General features: G+C 38.1%; 1 protein-coding gene across 1 annotated transcript; it reads right to left on the bottom strand.

The window, feature by feature from the left end:
* Positions 1-1,342: 1,342 nt before the first annotated feature.
* itgb7 (integrin, beta 7) lies at positions 1,343-24,505 on the bottom strand. Its single transcript, XM_051706828.1, has 16 exons — positions 24,392-24,505; positions 22,137-22,200; positions 21,948-22,027; positions 20,294-20,492; positions 19,931-20,101; positions 18,943-19,184; positions 9,620-9,775; positions 9,310-9,405; positions 9,096-9,185; positions 7,756-7,896; positions 4,344-4,534; positions 3,366-3,589; positions 3,078-3,285; positions 2,357-2,541; positions 2,052-2,212; positions 1,343-1,853 (listed from the first exon to the last, which is right to left on the bottom strand). Exons 1-16 carry the CDS (start codon positions 24,392-24,394, stop codon positions 1,782-1,784), a joined length of 2,283 nt encoding a protein of 760 aa, XP_051562788.1. The 5' UTR covers positions 24,395-24,505; the 3' UTR covers positions 1,343-1,781.
* Positions 24,506-26,098: the final 1,593 nt, after the last annotated feature.

Here is a 26,098-nt window from a genome sequence, read left to right as displayed (position 1 = left end):
CCTGCAATACTTCAACAGTCCTGGGACTTATGCGAGGATCCTATTTGTGGACTTCAGTTCAGCCTTCAATACCATCATGCCTGATCTTCTCTCAACCAAACTGACCCAGCTCTCCATGCCCACCCCAATTTGTCGATGGATCACCAGCTTTCTGACGGATAGGCAGCAGCTAGTGAGACTCGGGACCCTCACTATTATCACTGGTGCTCCTAAGGGATGCGTTCTGTCTCCACTGCTCTTCTCCCTGTACACGAGTGACTGCACTGAAAAAGACCCCACTGTCAAGCTCCTGAAGTTTGCAGACGACACCACGGTCATTGACCTCATCCGCAATGGTAATGAGTCTGCATGCAGACGGGAGGTTGATCAGCTGGCTGTCTGGTGCGGTCACAACAACCTTGAGCTGAACACGCTCAAAACAGATGATAGTGGACTTCAGCACAACCCTGACATCCAGGCACAAAAACAGTTTTTATCCCAGGCCATTTTCCTCATGAACAATTAAACTGCCTCAGGACTGCCCCATAGTGCAATAATGTTCATATCTCATGTACATATGTAAATTCACATATTTAATTCAATAGCTGTACATACCCCTACCTTGCACATACATTAGCAATTGCACATGTACATATGCCATTCTGTTATGTGTCCTATTATTTGTATCAATTTATACTCTTACCTTGTTTTATATTGTGTGTCTCACTGTAATGTTCTGTGTGCACTTCCTTGTGTACGTGAGAACACTTGGCAATAAACTCATTCTGATTTGATTCTAGGCATGATCATGATTTCAAGCCTGATTACACTTCCTAGTGCTTGATGCATGCCAAGAGCGCTAGATGGCACTGTAGGAAGTGTATCATGATCGCCAAGGAGATTGCTGTCAAGATGTACAGTGAAAAAGGAGTTACATTTCGGTCTGTTCTCACCCAAAATCAACTGGATCGCTTTAGAAGACATTGAGTAAACCACTGGAGTCTGATGGATTACTTTTATGCTGACTTTATTCCTTTTGGAGCTTCAAAGGCCTGATTACCATTCGCTTGCATTGTATGGACCTACAGAGCTGAGATATTCTTCAAAAAATCTCTGTTTGTGTACAGCAGAAGAAAGAAAGTCATACACATCTTAGATGGCATGAGGGTGAGTAAATGATGAATTTATATTTTTGGGTGAACTATCCCCTTAAAGGAATAATTTTCTAAATAGTAACAAATTAAAGTATAAAAAATGGTAATGCTTTAGAAAAAAAAACATTACAATAGGAGGTGACCAGTTAATTAAATTCATTAAATTGAGTAAAACTCATTTAAATTAAAAGATGAAAGACAAAATACAATTTGTTTCATGAAATTTATTTTAAGGCACGTTTAATATTGTTTTTATACGGATAAAAATAAATAATAATAAAAAAAAAAAAGACAATTGAGCCTTGGCAAATTTTATCATAAGTGCAACTCAAGACTTGTCTTTAATTTGATGCATTTGCATGCTTATTCACAGAGTATATCACAATATTTATAACAATCCTATTCTCGTTTTAATATGAACAACAGAATTCATATATGTATGACAATATAAATGTTCTTCTACATTGTCATGTTTTACATATTTTATTGCTAGCTTAGAATATAATTTTTTTTTAGTTAAACAAGTTAAATTGGCACAGTGTAAGATATTCAACAAAAAAGCTATGCAAAATACAAAATGATATTACAATAACAATTTTTCAAAGATCCTCCATCTCTTTAAATGAAATAACTGATGGAGACCTGATGTCACTCATCATCTTGCACATGCAAAGGGTTGAGCACTGTTGTTGTGGCACCTTGGAAAAGGGGATTCTGAACCTGGATAGAACAGATAGACATTTGATTGTTAACAGACACTGACATTCTTAAACATACTTTTGTATACACAGGTTATAATATGCCCCACATTTATAGCCTATGTAGGAAAATTGGGTTGCCAGAGGTTGGTAAACAATTTAACATGAAATAATCTGTGTCTCCACTGTGTTTGTGTGTGTGTTTCTGCATGTTAGTCACCTCTTTCCATTCAGTCTGTTTTTGTGCTTTGACAAAGTTTTGATATTCTCTAATGTCATACAACTCCAGCAGGACACGGTAAATAATTATTATTACAATGCCAATAACAATTATGCTTGACACAGAGCTGCCAATTATAACTGTAGTCTTATCGATGGAACCTATAGAGACAAAAACAACAAACATTTAACAATCACAGTTCATTCATCCTGTATGGTCAAATTTGTCATGTGTCAGAGTTTAAGAGTGTGATGTCTTATCAAGTGAAATTAATTGGCAAGGCTTTGCCAGCTTTTAAGACATACGTGGCAGCTCAGCATACTGAAGCAGAATTTCGCCTTTAGAGCCAAGTTCAACTACATAGGAATTGGTGTCTTTATATGTGCACTGCAGCTCATGAGTGCCCTCAAGATGAACTATTTTAGCATTCCAACACCTTTTAGCACAGACAGCTTCAGAAAACTTATCCACATAACATGCCACACAGTCCCTACAGACAGAACACATGTGCAATACAAAGATAAATACAAATACATCATGCTGTTAGATGATTATGGTAACCGCATGTTTTTTATAAATACAAACATTCAAAGAGTACAGAAATTATGGTTTAAAGACCCCATGAAAGGACATACTGAAGGGCTCGACCCCCCCCCCCCCATATTGTCCTTTTAATTGCCAATAGACATTATTTTATGTCACAGCCATGAACAATGATACTTGCTATTGCTAGCCTGAGGCAGGTTGTATTAGGGGGAGTGACATTCTCATTCTAGAGAGTATTTGATTGGACAAAAATGTGTACAGTGCAAGATGAGTCAATATTTTCAGTCTATTTTCCCAGAAGAGTCTGTCAATTTCAAACTAAAAGCTCATTTTAGAATACCCTAGCATACAGATAACCTCAAAAACCTTGATTTCATGGGGTCTTTAAACTAAGAAGAAACAGAGAGACCTCACTAAAAATAACCATGAAACACAGATATCATATCACATGCAGAGACATATGCAGTTTATAATACTCACTTAAATCGTGTGCATACATTGATGAACACAGAGCAGTGATCTCCCCTGAAGCCATCCTTACACTTACATTGGTTGCAAATGCATTCACCTTGGCCACTGCAAAGCCCCATTTTACCCTCACACTTGTCTGTGCTTGGCGAGCAATCGCATGCTGTCCCTGTGTAGTCTTCCTCACACAAACACGTGCCACATTTACATGAGCCTTTCCCTATGACAAAACAGAAGCTTCAAAACCAACAGCAGCAAATGAATGAAGACAAAATCTTTGTGTCATTCCACCATACTTACCGTTACACAACTTGTTGTCATGACGTTCGCAACTACTGTCATCACACTGGCAGTACTCCCCATTGTACTGGCCATGACACACACACTTGCCACACTCACAGATGCCGTTCCCAGTGCAAATCTGTGAGTGGTTGTCAGGACGACAAGACGGCATCATTGTAAGGGTAGAGTTCATATCCTTCTGTTCACACTCGCAGTGCTGACCCAAATAACCTCCCTTACAACTAATACAAACATTAAACACACAATTTAAATGAAAAACAAAATGGTAAGCTGCTGAGAAACTAATACATGTTAACTCTTTTGTCAGATGAAATCAGGCTTTCACTTTAAAAATAATTAAAATATATTAAAATGTTGTCATCTGTGTCTCACACTCATGTCATTCCTACCCCACATTATTTCCTTTCTTCTGTGAAACACAAAAGAATGTCCAAGCTGCTGTTTTCCATTCAACAAAAGTGAAAGGTAATTTATACTGCCAAGCTCAAGGATGCAAAAAAAAAAAAAAAAAAAAAGAACCACCATACAAGTATTATAAAAGTAGTATGCAGTATATTGCATGTCTTCTGAAGCCATGAAATAGCTACAAAAAAATGCTTGTTCAATTCAAAAAATGGTGCCTTTGGGTGCGTTGCGCTAAGTTTGACATAACTGACAGCAAACACCACTGGTTCTCCGTAGGCAGTGACTGATCATGATGCAAGGTTTTATAATACATTTATAGTGCTTTTTTGTCCTGTTTCGTGATTGGCAGAATAAATCACAACCTATTTTCATGTAGAAAACAGAAGTTCGGACATAATATTGCTTTGCGTTTCATGGAAGAATATGGGGTTGGAATGACATGGGGTTGAGTAAATGATGACAATTGTTGGGTAAACTATTCCTTTTAATATCTAACTGTTCATGCTTCTATTTCTGTACATGTACAAGCAGTCGATGTGGTTCCCTGCTGAGACCGCCAGGGGGCTCTACCTGCACACACCGCATGACAAAGTTCCTGTGCCATTACAGTGTTGAGAGGACTCCTCTGGTGGATCACAGTCACAGTCGCACACTGTATCCACATTGACCTTAACTTCCTCACTGATGCCTTGCATTTTGATCCGAAATGTCTGAGGCTTCATTAGACACTTAGTCACATTCAAACGTACTTGGAATTCCACCTATGAAAAACACAGAAAACAGCGAATCACAGAAAAAAAAGAAACCTTCAAGATCAGGGCTCGAGATGAATGGGTGATGCGAGGGGATGGCATCCCCCTTGTTGCAAGAATTACCAAAAAGCATCCCCCTTGTAAAACCACCATTTGATGAATTGTGTCATGTACAGAGGTGGGTAGTAACATACTACATATACTACATTTACATACTACATTTTTTGGGAAAAAATGTACTTTTAGAGTAGGTTTAAAATTAGGTACTTTTTACTCTCACTCAAGTAAATTTCTAATGAAATTTGTTTTTTACTTTTACTTCTTTACAATGGGTGGTGTTCCTGTCGTTACATTACTGGGTTTAATTTTAATGAACGTGTAATTTATTGACAGATTATTGAATGGGACTTTTACGACAGCGGAAGTTCACATAGCTGCGCGCGCTGTCACAGACTGTCACTCAAGCTGAGTCCATCACTGCTGCAGCATCGAGCTCTTCTAACTAAGTGAAACACTTTTTTTCGCTCCACACAGTGAAATAAGAATAGTTTTGTCATGCAATGCCTTCATTTAAAACCAAGACAAGCAGATATTGCAAGATTAAAATTGAAGTTCCATCTTATGGCAGCGCTCTGAGGTAAGTTGTGGCTCTAATGCTAATGCGGGCTTTTCTGTGTAATGTGATGGTCATTTTCAGGGTGATTCTGTAACTGGGCTCTTATGACATCAGTTTTTAAGTGTACATTTTTAAATATGCAACAATATATCAGTGCGCTTTGTCTCGCGTCCCACATGTCATGAGCAGTATTTATGCATTTACCCCGCACAGCTATCGCAGCTATTTCGGGCTGATTAACTGTATAAATCCATGTAAACATCCAAGTTAAGTGTAAATGCCTTTTGCTCCGCTGTTCGCGCGATTGACAACTGGAGTGCGAACAGACAGCATTTCTGCGCATGCACAGAGATGTGCACGGGGCACGCGTGTGAGAGATGTGCGGGCACGAGGCAATCAAATGGTGAAGAGAGTGGCTCTGTCTGAAATCGTTCACTCATTCACTATTTCCTATATCTCTCAGCAGTGAGTGAACGAAATGAGTGAGTGAATTCGGATGCTGACATATACACAGAGCGTCGGAGCTCTGGGGCTGTTGCAGAAACATTCTCACATATGAACTTGGGCCTTATTATTAAATAATATATTAATACAATAAATCTTCATTCTGTTTGGCATTTTTAATATATATGTTAATATAAAGAGTAAACAAATTTTATTAAATGTACATTATTGTATTTATTTTGTATACTTTATCTTTAAACTTTCAATAGTTGGATAGCGTTTCTGGGCACATAGCGCCGTCATCCGACCAAATTATCATAACCTACATGTTATAACCGAATATTTAAATTATCCACAGAATTATCATTTCCACTGTGTGCAGTCTTCTGAGATAAAATAATATCACCTCAGTGAATTATTTAGTAAATAAAGAATTCGTCATCTTAATGGCAAAATTCTGTATAGAGTACATTTTAAAATGTGTCTGTATGTTTTGCCTCTCTATATATTATTGTTATTTTAATCAAGTAAAGATTTGTCAAAAAGTAATTTAATACATTCAGCATGAAATAAAACATTGCAGGAGTGAAGGAAGCAGTAAAGCAGTAACCGTCTTCGAGTATACATTAAATGTACACTTGAAATTAGAGTGCATTGTGGGTAAGAATAAGTGAACAAAAGTAGGGAACGAGTGGCTCACTCAGAATTAAGACACTCCTACAAAAATGGCAGACACCCGAAATAGTGCACTATATAGTGGATAGGGATTTCAGACACAGCGAGTGTTCCGTGACTGGGGTTGGTGCCCTACCCAGGCTGCATACTATGTGTTTAGGGAGCGGTGGTACTGCAGTACAGAACTAATGATCTAAATTCTTTCGACACTGAAAACTGTAACTACACTGAAACAAGAATCCACACAGGACTTTAAAAGCTATGAAATGGCAAACGTAGGCATTAATAAAGCCTGATCTTGCTTTGGTTTATATTTCAGCATTTCTTTTTGGCTACTCTACCCACTTCTGGTCATGTATTACTTAGAACTAATCATGCAAGAACAAAATTTAATTTTCTATGTTTGATAAATAACAGACTTTAAATTACGGCGATTTGCCAGTTAGAATTAGATTGACATGTTTAATGTTGCCCAATTTCTATAGGTGAAATCCCCCAATTAAATCTTGACACAGTTTGGAAATATTCTGCCAGGGTGACACTTTAGTCACGCAATCTGGTAACCTTGAGCACGTGAGCTCTCTCATCACAGCGAAGAGACGCCGGGTTTTTCTGAAAACACTGGCAGGTATGTCGGAGTTTAGCAATGGGTTGATTTCTCTTTCCTAGTGTTCACACGAAAGTTACACCTCTGAAGGTAATGCAAGTTTTCACATTTTCAAGCACTATTTTCAATAAATATTTTCTTTCTTATAAAAAAAAAAAAAAAGAACAGAATGTAAGATATTGCCATGACGAGCGTACAGTTACAATATGTACATGTTTTTAACTCAAACAATTTTCAGGATTTCTCCCATAAAATGCTTTTGCGTGTAGAACAACTTTTTTACACCACTGTTTAAGCATCCTTCATAAACAGCCCAAACTTCCTTTGCTAGATCGGTCATTGGAGTAGAAAAAAAAAAATGCGTGTCTGTGACAGTGAGCGAGCGATCTAAATAAAAAATTAAATCTATTAAATTAAAAATACATAAAAAATAAATAAATAAAAAACAATTTACACAAACTTTAATTTACATGAATACACCTCTTCTATGATGATCATAGTAAAAAAATGTCATGTGGTGTCCAGAGACAGTAAAAAAAAAGTATCATTAAAAGCTGAAATTCCTGAAAAAAGAAATGTTGGCAAGACTAGTGCAGAATAATCTTTTATTGTTATTTCTTTAAAACATTAAGCAGTAAAACAATTGTGCTTTAAGATATGATTAATATTTAAAAATGCTTTTGTCCACCAAATCAAAGTCATTGGGTGAAACCAGCATGTAGGTAGTTTTATTGTTTATGTTGACCATAACAACCATAAAATAGAGCAGAAACATTTAGACCCTCAAGACTGAAGTACCTTGAAAAATGCATTTGAAAACATTTAGGAAATTAATGATGAAGTTGTTTATACTCTCATGTATTCAAGGTGAAAAGAAAATATTATTACCTTCTCATGTTTGATGCCTTTACACTCTCCTTTCTCCTTCCATTTTGTGTCTGCCTGATTCCCTTTACAGTTGGACCTGTAGGACACATGCAGTTCTTCTGGAGCTCCCTCCTGCTCCAACACCAGAGTGGACGACAAGTTCTGGCCCACACATGTAAACAGACATTTGTGTATATTCAATACATACACCACAGTCTATGAATTATTTGAAGTAAAATACACCTGTCTCAACAGTCTGAGTAAGTTTGCAATAACTGTTCATTGTCCATTATCATTCATCCTTAAAGGGATAGTTCACCCAAAAATGAAAATTCTCTCATCATTTACTCACCTTCATGCCATCCCAGATGTGTATAACTTACTTCTGCTGAACACAAAATAAAATTTTTAGAACAATATTTCAGCTCTGTAGGTCAATACAATGCAAGTGAATGGTGGCCAGAACTTTGAAGGTCCAAAAAGCACATAAAGGCAGCATAAAAGTAATCCATATGACTCCAGTGGTTAAATCCATATCTTCAGAAGCGATATGATAGGTGTGTCCTTTTTTATTATGAATTCTCCTTTCTACAGAGTAGGTGGAGATATGCACAAAGAAGAAAATAAACAAAAACAAAAGAAAAAGAATGTGAAAGTAAAAGTAAGTGGAGATTAATAGTAAAAAAGGACTTCAAATATTGATCTGTTCCTCACCTACACCTATCATATCGCTTCTGAAGATACAGATTTAACCGCTGGAGTGGTATGAATTACTTCTATGCTGCCTTTCTGTGCTTTTTGGACCTTTAAAGTTCTGGACACTATTCACTTGCATTGTATGGACCTACAGAGCAGAGATATTCTTCTAAAAATCTTAGTTTGTGTTCAGCTGAAGAAAGAAAGTCATACACATCTGGGATGGCATGAAGGTGAGTAGATGATGAGAATTTTCATTTTTGGGTGAACTTTCTGTTTAATATTGCCATATGTATATTTTGTACAGCAAAATGATTTATTTGATGAAGATATAGATTTATAAAACTTACAATGCTTTGTAAAATTAGTTCTAGCAAGGGGTTTTGTAGCATAATTGTACACAAATATAAATACATATCAGATTGTCAGTATCTGTCTCTTTCACACACACGCAAACAGTTTCAGTTCATTTTATCAATGATCTAACCATTTATTGTTTCTTAGCAGAAGTGAAAAATAGGGTTGCATGGAAACACTGACTTGTGGTAACTTGTTTTGTTCTCAGTGTTCTTGTAATCAGTGTTTAAGTGGGAAGTACTGTAAGACCAGTGCACAAGCCAAAATTACTGAACAGGGTCAAAACTGTGTAAATTATGAAAACACACCCCATAGGCTTCAGAGATGAGATCAACCACATTGCTGGAGTCATTCTTCAAAACACCAACCACAGACTGAGGAATCAATGCACTCAATGCCTGTGAATGTTTGTGTGAGTGAAAGAGAAAGAAAGAGAAAGATTAATTACAGCATCAAATACTACGGTACATTCAATTAGTTTTTTTAGTTTTTTATTTAGTTTTTTTATTATTATTTTCTAACCTTATATGCTGGATAGATGCCCTCAGTCACTGCAAATATCAGCTGAATATTGTTATCCTGCAGAACTCTTGATAGATGGCCCACTGATGGGTAATCCTGTAAAACAATTTTATATGAATTATTATTATGTTTTATTTTTTTATTGATCTAGGTATCTCTTACATTCCTATATAATAGTATAAAGTTAAAGGTGAGTTATGTATTTTTGCACCACTTGGGTAACTAATCTTTACCAATCAGAATGGCAAAGATAATAAAAACACAAAGAATGTTCATCATTAAATGTGGTCAGAAAATTCTTCATACTCACATAAGATTTTCCATCATAAGAGCCTTTGTCATTAAGATGACATTGTCCATTGTGTGGCTGAAAGACCCCAGCTAGTCGTCCATCGCCTGCCATGTGGAAAGTATCATCAGATGTGTAAACCAGAATCCGTGTCACATCCCCCCATTTGATCTTATCCTGTGGCAAAAAATGATGCATATTGCACATAAAAATTACAAGATTTGCATGAAATAATCAAATTCATTCTGAATGGCTGGCTTATTTGAAATTTGGGGAGTAATGGTGCACAAAATTAGTTCAGTCTACAAGAAAAAAAAGCTGTGTTTAAGTTACCAGGCTGCTACAATGAGCACTTATGAGGAAGGACTAGTTGCTGGATTAGAGGTTTGTAGAATTTGCGAGGTTTGTGGCATTCTTTAAAGGGGTCATGACTTGAGGAATCAAAACTTCCTTGATCGTTTTACATCTAAGAGGTCAGTGTATTATAAAACAAACTGTAAGTTTCAGAACTCAAAACTTCCTCCTCACTGTAAAGAGGATTTGTTGAAACCAAGCTGCCAAAATAACTTGTTCTCTACCTCCACACTGTGGTAGACATTTGCATCTGACTGCCTCCTTAACAGATCAATGTCTAAATTCGGGAGGAGCTGGCTCATCTAATCTGCCAATCAACCTGCAGGCTGCTGAGTATATAAACCGCCGCTTACCTCACTCAAGTGACAGTCTTTTCCAGCATTTGGCCCCACCCACCCACGACAGATCCATGTGATGTCCTATTATTCCGCTTGAAGTATTCTTATCAAATAAGCTATTTTATCACAAACATTATGTTATTCCACGGAAGCTGCCGCAGCAGCTAACTATTTTTATACTTCGTGATAAAGGCGGCTGCCACTTTAACTATGGTTTTCTACCCTAACTTTTTTCCTTTTCTAATCATTACTCACCGAAGCAGTTCCAATTGCGTTGAGGCTGCCTCCGCAAGGCCAGCCACTGCTTCGCCGTATACCAATGCTACCGCTTCATGTGGCCGTGCACAGGTCCTTTCATCGTAACTGTCGACATTTTATTCTCACGCGCTTGATTGTTTTAATCCCGTTCTAGTGCACAGGTGGTTCCTCTTAGCTTAATTGCGGTGCTTCAGCTGTGCTTCGCAACTCCTGAGAAAACTCATCATACACTGGTGCTTGAGGAGCCCAGTGTGAAAGCTGGAGCAGCTGAACACGCAGCACCAGCTGAAGCCTGGGCTCTGATTTTTCTGGGGGTAAGGCGGAGTATCTCCTCCTCACAAAACTATTGCAATGCAGATGCATCACCAATGCAATACAATACTGTATATTGTACAGTGGGTGGTGGTCATACTCCTAAGGAGTAAATGGCCACAAGTGAATCCATCAATAATGATAGCAAGTCCATTTCTCCTGCATTTCTGTATGCAGTGCAGAGCTAAAGCTCTTTTATTTCTCAGATAATTTTATGCTGTTGTTCACATTGTTTCTGAAGCTGTACAGTATTTCCCAGGAAGACAGTTTCTCCTGCATTTCCGTATGCAGTACAGAGCCGCAGCTCTCTTTATTCCTAGATAATTATATGCTGTTGGTCACATTATTGTTTCTAAATAACGATGACTGCATGCTTTCCCCTCAAATAAGCATTTGCAGTCTGAATGTTTTCCCCTCAAATAAGCATTAGCAGTCTGAGGTTTTCCCTCTACCAGCGCAAGTGCAGCCCACTCTCCAGTGGCCATGGATCTAACTTTTCAAAGATTATTTCTTATTTCAAAGGGTTGTGAAATGTCTTCCTAGTTTAAGTTTCACCTAAATATGACTATTTTATCTTTTCTACAGCAACGCCTGAAATTTCGCCATCCGCAGGGTTTTCAACAATATTACTTTCAGAAGGTCTCCTTGAGAGCCCATTTAAATTCCCTCCACTGGATTATACGCAGGTGTTCCTCTCGCTTTATCTAGGTGTCTTTCCAAGACTTCACCGTTACCTCTCAAGGAGCCAAAAGATGGCAAACATTTTAGTTGTTGGAAAGCACAACTGCGGTGCTCCTGTTATTGGCTCAAAACATCCCTAAGCTGCACAAACGCGCTGTCCAAGTGCTGCAACAGTGGCGTCTTTTGGGCCATGCGACAAACTACCACAACACAGCAAAGCAGCGCAAATGTGCTGTCCAGGTGCCGCAACTGCAGAACCTTTCAGGTCGTTCCACTAAGCCTCCCAGTACACCGCAACCATTGGAGTTTTTCCCTCTAATTAAAAGTCTAGGGGCGTAGCTCATAAATATATACCCATCACAAACCACAATTCGGCAACGTTCTTTACTCTGCACCATTCGAATGCAGTGTGGGCCCTCCCATTCGAACACTATGCAGGATTTACCGTTCGAATTGCAGTGTGGGCTCTCCCATTCTAATGCAGTGTGAGCCTCAGTGCATTGGTCACAGGCTCTCCTTTTTGAATGCAGAGTGGGCCCTCCCGTTCGAACGCTATGCAGGCTTTCCCATTCGAACTGCAATGTGGGCTCTCGCATTCGAATGCAGTGTGAGCCTCAGAGCATTGGTCACAAGCTCTCCCATTCGAATGCAGAGTGGGCCCTCCCATTCCATCGCAATCCAGGCTCTTCCGTTCGAATCGCAGGGTGGGCTCTCCCATTCGAATGCAGTGTGAGATTTCATGTCACTCACTCTGTGGGCTCTCCAATCCAAAATGCAGTATGAGCTCTCCCTTCGAGTGCAGTGGTGGTGCAGTAATCTTAAGAGCCTTTAAGCATTTCCCATTAGCCTTCGCATTGGCATTTCTTTCACTTATGGTTAAAATGAGCCAAACACATAATAAATAGTGCTTGATATAACCTCCAAAATAACCTATTGCTTTCCTTACAGGCATGTATAAATGTAAGAAAGCCATGTGTGCCCCACTTGGTACTGCCGCAGAAGTGCCCCACTTGATGCTGTGCCATAGCCCACGCTCGATACTACCACAGCATTACCCTTCATGTTTTGATACTGCTGCAATAGTGCCCCGCCATGACAAATGTCATAAAGTTATGTATTCTTAACTAACCTTTTGCTTTCCTTAAAGCTGCGTACAAATGTAATAGACACGTTTTCAAAACTAACCTTATGCTACCACTACAGGTGAGTACAAACTACTATAGTTTACTACTATATTTTTTCAAACTAACCTTTGCTTCCCTTACAGGGGTTTATAAATGTAATAGCCATTTGTGCCATACTTGATACTGCCGCAGCAGTGCCCCACCTGATACTGCTGCAGCAGGGGGGGGGGAGTTAAACATTGCGCTTAATAAACAGTTCTACTACAGCATTATGTCATGGTCGCATACACATTTAAGGATACAACATCCATGTGCTCGTTGTCGTTTATTCTAAGCATATTTTTGGGGGATAAATTTAAAGCTCGAGTTGAGCTTCTTCCTTGAGCCCCTTCTTTGCACACAGCAAGCCACATACGTATACCTTTATCATTCAAATATTATATGGACAGGCGAAATCGTGAAATTTACCATATCACTTCCGTAGCCCACCCAGCATCAGTGAGCAGTAAGATGGCAAGTAAATAGAGCAGGTCAGTCAAGAGCAGAGCCAATCGTAACAGTCTTAAGAGAACAGTATCAAAATTGAGTGCTTATGACAGAGGGTCAGAATGATGGTGGAAATTGGCCATGTTTAACAAATATGACTTTTTTCTTAGCAAAAAAACCTTCACTAATACTATAAGTGAACATGAAGGACCATATTAAAATAATAAAAAAGGCATGTCATGACCCTTTTAAAAGATATTCAAAGTTTTGTTTGAGACACTTTGTAGCAAGTAAATAAAATATCCTTCATCTCTGGCTATGCGAGACTATAAATGTCCAGAACGAGAAACTTAGTTCCACTCAGTCAGACTTATTAAACTGAACTCAGGATAACTTTTTATTCAGTCATGACTCTTTCGATTCATGCCAAATAGGCTTACATTGTATGAAACTCATAGACATCCATAGTGTTTAAACAGACCAAAATATTGGTGGCGCCATGCAGGGGTCAGACCTGTAAACGATGAGCTCTGCGCACTTTGTTAGTTTTTAATTATCTCTGTGTCATAAACCAGTGAGATTTGATACTCCCTGCTACATAACTGTTCTATGAAGTCATGGCAAAGAATTCAAAATCCTCGGGCTCTGGAGATATTAAAAGACACTTACATGCTTGGGGTGCCTGGGTAGCTCAGTGGTAAAAGACGCTGGCTACCACCCCTGGAGTTCGCTAGTTCGAATCCCAGGGTATGCTGAGTGACTCCAGTCAGGTCTCCTAAGCAATCAAATTGGCCCGGTTGCTAGGGAGGGTAGAGTCACATGGGGTAACCTCCTCGTGGTCGCTATGAGCGAGTGAGTTGAGCATGGATGCTGCGGTAGATGGCGTGAAGCCTCCACACGTGCTATGTCTCCGTTGCAACATGCTCAACAAGCCATGTGATAAGATGCGTGGGTTGACCGTCTCAGACGAGGAGGCAGCTGGGATTTGTCCTCCGCCACCCGGATTGAGGCGAATCACTATGCGACCACGAGGATTAAAGCGCATTGGGATTTGGGCATTCCAAATTGGGTGAAAAAGTGGAAAAAAATCCCCTGTCCCAAAAAAAGACTCTTACGTGCTCAAGCTGATACCTCAGACAAGGCCGCTAGCAATCAAGATAGACTTGGAATGCGTTTTGGAAAAACTGGAGGATTTGGAAAATCGTAATTGGCAAAACAATGTCCGAATTGTTGGAATTCCTGAGCATGAAGAAGGCCGAGATATGGTGAAATTCCTTGATGAGCTCTTCCCGAATCTGCTCGACATAACAGGCCATAAGCTGGATATCGAGTGAGCTCACAGAGTCCCAGCTTGCAGATCCACTGAGGGAGACAGACCCCGATCAATTCTGGCCAAATTTCTGAGATCATCTGATAAAGATCTTGCATTACGCAAGGCGAGAAGCAAAAGAAGGCTTTCTTGGAAGAATCACAACATTTTCTTGTTCCCAGACTTTGAGAATTTGACGAGAGAAACGTGATCGATTCAAGGAATGCTAGAAACTCTTACATCAACGGAAAATCGCTTTTGCACTGATGTTTCCGGCCAAGCTGAGAATAGATACTAAGGATGGCCGCGAAGCATTTACATGTACCCAGCAAGCATTGTTTTTCAAAGAGACAATGGGGTGAGTAAACCATTTGGTGTTTCTTATGTGGCCCCTGTGTGAGCTCGTCTCGCTGTACATACACTTGACTGTCCGAGGAAACTGAGTGCCTTTTTTGTTTGTTTTTGTGCTGGTTCCGCCTAGCGGCTGGAGTTTGTTTTGTGGAATAACACTCCTTCAAGAAACATTTGCATTGACAGAGGATCGCTTTTACACTTAAGTTCCTGGCCAAATTGAGAATGGATACTAAAGATGGCCGCAGGGTATTTGCATGCCCACAACAAGCAATGTCTTTCATAAAATTGATGGACTGACGAAGTCATGGTGTGTTTCTCATGTACTTGTGCCTCCTATTGGCTGGAATTTGTTTTGTGGAGTATTTTTTGCAGGACATTGGAAGGATAACGTCATCTACTGCACTCATGAACAGTCGGCTCACTGATCATTTGTTTGACTGCCCGAGGAAACTGAATGGCTTTTTTTTTTTTTGTGCTGGTTCTGCTTGAGGCTGGAACTTGTTTTGCAGAGGAACACACCTTCGATACAGTTCTATGAATGAATCTACACGTTCTTTGTGTTTATTCTGCATATTGGCTGGAGTTTGTTTTACAAAGCATTTTCTGTTATGTAATTTTGCCTCACAAAATTTGTATAGAAACACTGTACTTGAGCAATCTGATGGAAAAGTTGTCGCGGGGACTCTCATAAGCGTACACGGACTGTTTGAGTTTAGAGGGATGGACACCGGTTGGCGCTGTCGTGCGCAGGGTTAATGCGCATGCTTTTCTTTTTAATTTTTGTTTGGTTCTGGGGGAAGTTCGGGGTTTGATTGTGAAGCAAAAGTGTGTAAGCCCCCTAGAGCAACATTGACGCTTCACAGGATGTGTAAAAATCTTGGTCTTATAGATATTTGGTGACTTTTGAACCCATCTGGTAGGGACTATTCATTTTTTTCATCAGTCCATAAGATTTATTCTAGAATAGATTTTTTTTATATATAAATATAAGTCCCTCATTTCATCTGTTGTTGATTGCTCAATTTGAAACATCATAGTTTCAGATCACACACTGGCGAGTTTAGAGGTGTTGCCACATATGGGGAAAAATAAATCATAGTTGCTGCTTTAATGTATCCCTTTTGCAAAATCCTGATTTCCAAACAATTGTTAAAAGGCTGAAATCAGTGTTTATATGGAGACCAACTGGTCCTCAGTATCCTCTGTGGGCGTGGGTTGGGAGGCACTTAAGGAGGTTCTTAGGGGTTGGATCATACAGTATGCCTCATTCATCAAAAAAATCCAAAGCACGAGAACTCGTGGAGTTGGAAGGGAATATTAAAAGTGCCGAGGCAGAGCTGAAGCGCAGAATGTCGTCTGATGACCTCAGAGAATTGACCCAACTGAAATACAGATACAATACTATTTTGTCATGGAAAGTAGAGTTTGTTTATTCAGGGCAAGACAGTCATATTTTGAGTCAGAGGACAAAGCAGAAAAATATTTGGCTAGATATATAAAGCATTTTTTCTACTATTCCCTCAGTGAAATCTGCTGGTGGTGAAATATTTACATCAGCCATTGATATTAATAATGCTTTTTAAAGAGTTATATCTTGATCTTTATAGTTCCACATCTTCGTCTACTGATGAAGATATTAGAAATTTTTGTGGAACATCTAGAACTCCCTAAATTGACGACTGAGCAAATAAATTCTCTTGATTCTGAGATAACCTTGGAGGAGCTTGACGAGGTAATTAAGGCCCTGCCTATAGGCAAGGCTCCGGGGCCAGATGGCTTTGCTTTTTTTGATCTTATGCTACAGAACTGGCTCCACTTTTGTTAGAAGTTTACACGGAATCATTAAAGAATGGAAAGCTTCCGCCAACCATGACACAAGCCTGGATCAGTCTGATTCTTAAAAAGGACAAAGATCCAAGCAAGTGTAGAGTTACCATCCAATTTCCCTGATCCATCTAGACATTAAAATATTGTCAAAAATATTGGCTAATTGATTAAGTTATGACATCTCTTATACATATAGATCAGGTGGGGTTTATTCGGGGCTGCAGCTCTTCTGATAACATTAGTCGTTTCATCAATATCATGTGGTCAGTGATGAATGATCAGACTCCGGTCGCTGCCGTCTCACTTGATGCCGAAAAGGCATTTGATATGGTAGAATGGGATTATCTTTAAGATTTTGGAAATGTATGGGTTTGGGAGTACGTTTATTGGATGGATTAAGTTACTTTATAGACGCCCTGAAGTGGCGGTATAAACAAATGGATTAACTTCAGATTATTTTACTCTGGATAGGGGCACCCGGCAGGGTTGCCCTCTTTCCCCATTATTGTTCTGTCTTGCCCTTGGAAAATTAGCAGCCGCGATAAGAAAGGGAGGTTGACTTTCCAGGGGTGATGGCGGGAGGTGTGGCGCATAAGCTTCTGCTTTACACAGATGATATTTTATTATTCGTCTCTGACCCTGCTAGATCTATGCCTTGCCTCCACAGAATTAATTCCTTTTCTAAGTTCTCAGGATACAAAGTCAACTGGTCTAAATCCGAAGCTTTGGCTCTGACAGTGTACTGCCCAGTAATGGCTTTTCAGCTGAGCACCTTCCAGTGGCCAAAACAGGGTATTAAGTATTTGGGTATTTTATTCCTAGCAAATTTGTCTGATTTATTTAGAGTTCATTTTGACCCTTTAATAAAAAGGGTCAAAATGAATTTTGTTTTATTATTATGCGTTCGGTCTTAGACAATTGGCTCATTGGTCGCTTCCACCTGAAAGAGCCCCTCCCTGGCTTTGTATTGAACAGGAAGTTATTGCCCCTATCTTGCCATTGCAAAGCCTTTCAATCAATCTAACCGGAGAAGTTAAATTACACCGTTATCTCGCATTTGCACTCGGTATGGACAAAAGTGTCTATAGTGTTTAATTTGGATATTTATCTAAATGTTGCCTCAAGCTTATGGCTGAACCCTAAACTACGAATGGATTGTGAGGGAGGTTACTACACTTGGTGACCTAAATGAGAGTAGTGTGTTGAGATCCTTTGAAAATTTGGTTCAACATTTTGGGATCCCCAGATCTCAGTGTTTTAGGGATCTACAGCTGCGCCACTTGCTCTGTACTATTTTTGGGAATAGCATTAACCCCCCTTAAGGGCCAGATACAATGAGAGTGATGATTACTGCTTTTGGAAAAGGTCATGAGGCATCAGTGTATTACTCCATGTTAATTCAGAGTCTGGGGGATGGAATCTCGACCACTCTCAAGAGATTATGGGAGAAAGATTTAAACTTGGAACTTGGAACTGGAGGAGGGAGAGTTGGCTGGGATTCTAAAAAACATCAAGACTGCATCTAGAGATGCAAGGGTGCACCTTATGCAATTCAAGACTTTACATCGGTTCTATTGGACCCCATCTAGATTGTATAGGCTTGGTCTTAAGGACACACCCACCTGCTGGCGATGCCAATCAGAGGATGGAGACATAACCCATGTCTTTTGGGGGTGTGCTGAGATCCAGGAGTTTTGGTTGAAGGTTCAGAGTCTGATGTGCGATGTATTTGGCACTTGGGTATCATTTTGCCCCAGACTCTGTATATTGGGTGATGGGGCAGTCATCGACATTGAAAATAGACACATAAAGAGCTGGGTCTTAACCAGTGTCATGATCGCCAGACAGATAATTTTAAGGGGCTGGAGGTCAGTTAGAGCCTTTCAGGAGTGGTGCTCGGAGATGGGAAGAGTGGCGGCCTTTGAGGAGTGGTCATTTAGAAGAATGGGGAAGTAAAACGGGTTTGTGGAGAAATGGGGCGGGTATATATCATTTATGGATGGGTGATTATTTTTATTATATTTTTTGTTTATTTAAAAAACAATTTTTTTTATTTATTTTGTGTGTGTGTCTATATAATTTGCTACCACAGGGATGTTGTTGGGGCCAGGGTGGGGTTGGGGATTGGGAGGGGGATGGGTAATAGTGGGGGTTAAGACTGATTCTATGTATATATGTTTTGCTTTTCTGTGTTCATTTATGATAATCAATAAAAAATTGTTAATCAAAAAAAAAAAAAAAAAGACAGACCAAAATATCCAGTCCCTACTGAGATCTTACTCGTAGTAATACAGTTCTCACCTTACAGACTGCAGCCTGCATTATAGCATCCAGACCAGCCTCAGGGGAGTCTAGGTTGCCAGAGATTTTCTGTTTGCTAACCTCATTTTCAAACTCCTTGGCATTGTCAGTCAATGGCAGGACATTTTGAAAACTAAAAGCTGGTTGGCAGGTATCTATACGATTGGGGCAGGGGTTCTGACGTTTCGCCTTCACTTGACTGACGTACGGCAACATCTCCTTATCAACAAAAGAGCCAAAACCTGAGTGATGGTAATAACGAGAGAGAGAGAGAGAGAGAGAGAGAGAGAGAGAGAGAGAGAGGATTCGATTAATTACAGAATGTAGCTCTTATATGTAAAATATGAACTGAATTATCTTTATTTAGGGGCCTTTCTCAGAAAATATTGATACAAGCAATTAATTGGCACTTCATGTAATTAATCTGATTACAAATTGTAATTAATTGACAGCCCTAAAAATTGACAAATTTGTATATTTAAAGGGATAGTTCACCCAAAAATGAACATTCTCTCATCATATATTCACCCTCATTCCACCCCAGATGTGTATGCCTTTCTTCTGCAGAACACAAACGAAGATGCAAGTGAATGGTGACCAAACCTTTCAAGCTCAAAAATCAAATAAAGGCAGCATATAAGACTCCAGTGGTTAAATCTATGTCTTCAGAAGTCGTATGGATTATTTTTATGCTGCCTTTGTGATTTTTTGGAGTTTCAGAGGTCTGGTCACCATTCACTTTCATTGAAAGGACCTACAGAGCTGAGATATTCTTCTTAAAAATCTTTGTGTTCAGCAGAAAAAAGTAATCCTTCACCATTTCTGCTATGGACTTACACAGTATATACAGTATACACAACCACCCAGAACACCCTAACATTTGCATACCAATGTGATAAAAACATTCATAACACCTTGGCAACCAAAACAATTGTGGCACCGATTTTTTTTTTCAGCAGGCTATTTGATAATCATTTAGAAGTCTCACCGATCCGAACAGTCTGTGTGATCTCCTTCAGCTTTCTGAGGATTTTCTGCCCCAGGGTTTTAATTTGCTCCAGATCATCTTTCATGGAATAGCTCAGATCCATTAGGTAGTACAGGTCTATAGGGTAACCCTGCGCCCTCTTGAACTCAATGTTGAATTCATATGGAACTCCTGCACATTTGAAAGTAAGAATACAAGGATATGGGAGTCCATTCTCAATATAATATTAATAGAGTATCAAAATTATACTTGATGAAAATGGTTCACATTGAGGGTCTGGCTTGAAGCTTTACTTCAAACAATGTTGTAGCATGCAACTTTTATGATGTTTACTGTATGTCCAAGCAGAAGTCTCAAGCTTACCAACTCGGAGTTTAATCTTGACATTCTGAGGTTTAAGTTGGACCACATTTTCAGCATCACTGCTGAGGTCATTGTTCTTCATGTAGGTCTTGGGATGTTTTACAGGATTGATCACATAGTCCTCTTTACAGCTTCTAGTCTTAAGAGACTCAGGAGTATCACAGCGCCGTTCATTAGACTCACCTGATTTCAGGAAGCCCTGCAACACAAGGAAATTTTTGTTACATTCATGTAACAGCATGGTTTACCAGTATTTCACATTAAAAGACAATGACCAGAGCTGAAGTCTTTGATGAAAGTAAATACGCTTTTTTCTTTTTTCTAAAAGTAACAGTTTCTGTAGTTTCTGGTATGTGCTTCTGCATATTATAAAGTTTCAGCATGTGACAGAGTATGTGTTTTACTGCAGTCTATTAACGAGGCTGCTCAATTTCCTAACAGTCTAGATTAAAAAATGAGAAATTAAGTGCAAATGTTATGTATGAAAGAATTGAAAGAATGAATAATTAAAATGAAATAGCCTAACTATAATGAAACAAAGAGGAATGGGACCCCATTTATGCCACTCAATTATCATTTGAAAAAAATAAATAAATACATCTATTAAGAAATTTATATATAAATTATTAATCAATTATTACATAATAAGTCTAAAATGTCTACTCATGTCTAACTTGTCTAATAATAATAATACACGTCTAAACAGGACTAAATAGATGTTTTTATCATATGATTTAGTGTAATTGATAATTGTGTTTAATTTGTCTTTTTCTAAAATGTATCCACATGTTTAGACCTTTTTATACAAAAGATTGTTTTATTTATCGATTTTCAGATGATTATTGTGTAAAATAATAGTTGACAAAGACAGACTGTTAAATATGTCAATTTCAGCAGAAAAGCCACAATGTTTCACAGTGGTACATACAGAACATACCATTTGTGTTGCTTTGGTTAGGAAAATAGATCACTGCAGAAGTCACCATGTGAGGAACACAAAGTGTAAAAAATATATCATGATATACAGTAAATGTGCATTGCTAAAGAAGCAGCTGGTTAGTTTGCATAGAAAAACATGCTCAACCACAGGTACCACAGCAGCAAAAGCACCTCCATTGAGATGCAAAAAGCAATGCACAAGATTAAAAATGTTGCCAGTGTTGAATATATAATGGACATTTTGTTCACTTGTTCTTCATTTGGTCCATCTTCCCATCTTTTATATCCTGATCATGCAGAATGGACTGTAGCACCAGGTTAAATTTGATCCAATTTACGTAATTCAATTCTTGGGTACCAATCGCCAAACAGGTCCCCCTGGTGGCTTAGGGGCCCTAAGCAGTTACTTTTACCAAGAAACACCCCTGGCTAGCTCTATGCGATCTGACCCTTGAAAATGACTTTCATTGGTTTAATATAATGTAGTCAGGCTGATTCATTCATATTATGTAAAATGTTTGAATCTTGAAAATAATGGCAGTTAACAAAAAGTTTTTATAGTGTATGACTGTCCAGCTGACTGACAATTCATTGTTAGTTTCTTAAGTGAAGCTGACAGATGTGGCAAGATCATTTGGCAGTATGTCATGTGTAGCTCCATCCTGCAAATAATAAAATCACTCATTCTCTGCTATGTTTACAGGACATTGCCTACCGTCTGTGTGCACCACGCACATCCAGGACTCCTTATACATTCAGAACATGAAGGCAAAGATTGGCACAATGGTTCCTGCCCTGAAATGCATATATACAGAGAACATCAAATATTAAAAGCATCAAGGGAGAAAGAAATGGCTCATTTAATCTATCTAAAAAGCGATGGATGGGAGTTCAAGTGTATTACCTAGTATCTGCCTTTGTCCCACACAGTGAAGGAGAAAGGTCACTATCACAACAGCCTTCATAACCTGCAAAGAGAGAGAAAGAGATTGGAAAAGAGAACTGAAGCTTTATTATGCCTATGTGATCTGCATGCTCCTCTAAAATGTCGTCATTAAATCAAAATTGATCCTTTTTACTCAACCCAGGGGGGCAGCTACCCATTTCTTTAGATCTGCCCACAAAGATTGTTACATAATTTTGTCGTTGTTCTCTTTTTACATTTTGCTTGAAACAATTGCTCTACTCTTAAAATCAAGAGAGAGAGAGAGAGAGAGAGAGAGAGAGAGAAAGTTCTCAGTGCTAATGGTGAACATATGACACACAGCATCATAGGCTACCACATGACATGCACATGAATAAAGAGTAACAAATCTAAATACACTGCATGCACAATTATTAGGTAAATTGTGTTCCTCAGGATTCCTTTTATTGTTGAACAAACACAATGCTCTCAGTCAATCCAAAATATTATTGAACCTAATTGGAGGATAATGGGTTCCTGGTAGCTTCACGTTTAATTCTTCTCAAGTCTTTTGCAGTTCATTTGTGCCTTTTCTTCTCAATGCATTTTTTGCGCCCCAGTTGACTATTCGCAACAAAATGTTTGATTGTCCAGTGGTCACGCATCAATAGCTTAGCTATTTCAAGAGTGTTGCATCCGTCTGAAAGGCAATTTAAAAAATTTTTTGGCCCATTTTACCTGAGGTAATGAAGCTGCCTAATAATTATGCACACCTTGATATAAGGTGTTAGTCACTTTCGCCACACCCTCCCTCATTACACAAATATATATCACCTGAAAATAACTGAATCCAATAAGCATTCAAGTTTATATGGTTTGGAGTTTTTTTGCATTGGAAATAATGACAAGATCAGAATACTCACTTATATAATACATGCCTAATAATTGTGCATGCAGTGTATATATATATATAAAACACCACTTCACATTTATCCTGCTGTATATTTACGCATGAGAACTTTCACAACACCAGACAGCCGACAGTGAGTCAGGCATTACAAGAAGGAAGTCTGCATGCAGTACTTCTTGAAATGAGATCAAGGTGACAGACAGTCACACAAAATACAAAACCACTTGTAAGTGTTGCATTCAGCAGTAATTCAGAGACAGTTATTCAGCCAACGGAAAATGCAAACCTTCTAATGTTCTCAAGAGTAAGATAATAACAAATTGAAATTTAGCAGTGGATGTGCAAACCCTCAGCTGTTAAGTTTTAAAGATAACTTGTACAAAGTTTTCAGCAGAGCAACCACACATTTTCCGTTGTGGGATGATCTTGTTTCACTAACGGAAACTTTCAGAGAAGAGACAGGCTGCACCTGATGGTGTTTCATTATACATATGTAGTGAAGCAAACAGTAGACTATTTAGCCTATTCTAACATCACACTAGACATACAGAAGAAAAGATGAAATCTGAAATCCAAAACGTCTAAATAAAATATTTATTGGGAGCAATATATTTTAATATTTTAATATTTTAATATTTATTGGGAGACTGAAATAATTCAAAATGTCCATTATTAAATATATATAGATGTTTTGCAAGAAACTATGTAGATCTGTAATTATCCAAAATATTAAGTAGACTATATTAAACAGAAAGTAAACAGAAAGAGTGAGGACCCCAAAATACAAGCATTACACAGTTTAAAATTATAATGGAGAAGACACAGAATGAAATGAAAGATACTAATGTACTATTAAAAAGATGTAGCATCTGTTTAACAGCATTTCGTGTAATTTGTATGTAGTTGTTGAAGTCTGGTACCTTTTCAAAGTGGATAAACTCGACAATTCACCTGAAGAGTTTATTTAATTATTACTTATTTATCTATCAAAGTGGTAGACTATTACTTAGAGAGAGAAATATATATATATATATTTACACACACACAGATATGCGCCTTCCTGTGAAATTGTATTTCTCACAAGGTTGTCTTGTGACTTGGTAAATTTCACAGTAGATTATTTAGTCCTGTTTCTACTTCACTGCTAATTTAAGAACATTAATTCCGAAGTTAGCATACCATCACACTTTTATTTTTTATTTTATTTGTTAATTTAACTTATAATTAGGAAATTCATAATTATACTAAAAGTTCCAAGTCTGAACAAAACCTAGTAACTTATAAAGTTTATATATTTATCACAATAAAATCTATTAAACATTTTCATTTTAATAAATGTTCTTACCATAGATGTGAGAGGTCGTTTGAAATCAGATCGTATATGGTCTTGGGTGTCATCAGCAATAACTTGTGTGAGCTTCCTACTTAGACTGTATTTTTAGGCATTCTAGAAAATCATCCACACAAGTGCAGCACCCCCCTAGGATGCCTAAACAAGCTGTCTATGTAGAGTGCTAATGAGGTTTTGAGATACAACCTATCTATTACATTAAAGAGGATGTGCGAAATTCAGAGGTTACATGAATAGTGTGGTCATTTTACTTTACCTCTTCCTGTCTAGATTCAGTCCCTTTGCGTATCCTTTTTCATTTTATTTCACTTTCTCACCCGCCAACTAACTTGCTTCAACCCTTCAACATAGACTAGCTACCTTCAAAATATTTACATTATTATTTAATATCATTGGCATTCTACACTTTTGCTCAAATAAAGAAAAAATAGCAACAATAAGTAGCAATTATTGATATGTATAAAACAAATACTTGGCATAAACTTTATAATCATTGTCTCATGGTAACGGTTATTACTGTAACACTTTTCGACACATGGAGGCGCTGTTGTGAACGCATCAGCATTCAGAGTTCACAGCCATTGGACTAACATGTATGTTGTGTAATTCGTGAAATATTTGGACATCACATTTGTTCGTAATCCTAACATTCTGCTTTTAAAAATTCAAAATAAAGTTCCCTACAAAAAACAGTTTTATGAAAGCATCTTTAGGTGCTCGTTTCATACACATCAAACCGCTTGAGTAAGAAAATCATTGTGAACTGTGTGATGACATGAGTCATCAGGACATAAAGAAATAGAGAGGGAGAGAGAAAGCGAGAGAGAGTCTTAAAAGTGGAAAAAAGCAGAGAATGTTGGGCCACATCCATTCATTTAATATCATTCAGAGTTTCAGAGCATGTACTAAAAGCATCTAGAATTAAATCTACAAGTTCTGTTTAGTCTTTCAGTTAGATTTATTTATTTTCAAAAATTTGCACAATTTAAACCAGACATTGTCAAACATCAAATCTAGTTGTGAAAAAACATGTTTCTGTGTTTTTGTCAGATGTTTTTGTATACTCTTAAAGGGATAGTTCACCCCAAAAACATATCTTTTTTTATTATTTACTCACACTCATTCCATCGCAGATGTGTATGACTTTCTCTCTTCTGCAGACCTCAAAAAAGATTTTTAGAAGAATATTTCAGCTCTGTCGGTCCATACAATGCAAGTGAATGGTGACCATACCTTTGAAGCTCCAAAAATCAGATAAAGGCAGCACAAAAGTAATCCATAAGATTTAAATCTATATCTTCAGAAGTGATGTTGTGTGGGTGAGAAACAGGTCTATATTTAAGTTCTTTTTTTACTATAAATCTACATTTTCACTTTCACATTTTTTTCACATTTTGAAAATGAAACTTAAATATAAATATTTATCTGTTTCTCACCCACACCACATCACTTCTGAAGATATAGATTTATGCAACGGGTCTGTTGAATAATTTATTCTGACTGGTTAACAGACGTTCTAAGGTGTGCAATATTTCTTCAAGTAAACGCACGGCTATGAAGTAGTTCCAGGTCTTGACCACATAACATTTCCATATCACTTTGCCAAATTATTTCAGTTATTTCAAATAGCTGTACAGGCTACCACAGCAAAATAACAAAATAAAACAAAGACTCTGGTTAAGTACATCAGATAAGAATGAC

The sequence above is a fragment of the Myxocyprinus asiaticus genome, chromosome 9 (genome assembly GCF_019703515.2).
Source record: "Myxocyprinus asiaticus isolate MX2 ecotype Aquarium Trade chromosome 9, UBuf_Myxa_2, whole genome shotgun sequence".
NCBI classification, from domain to species: domain Eukaryota; kingdom Metazoa; phylum Chordata; class Actinopteri; order Cypriniformes; family Catostomidae; genus Myxocyprinus; species Myxocyprinus asiaticus.
This window is presented reverse-complemented; position numbering and strand designations above follow the sequence as displayed.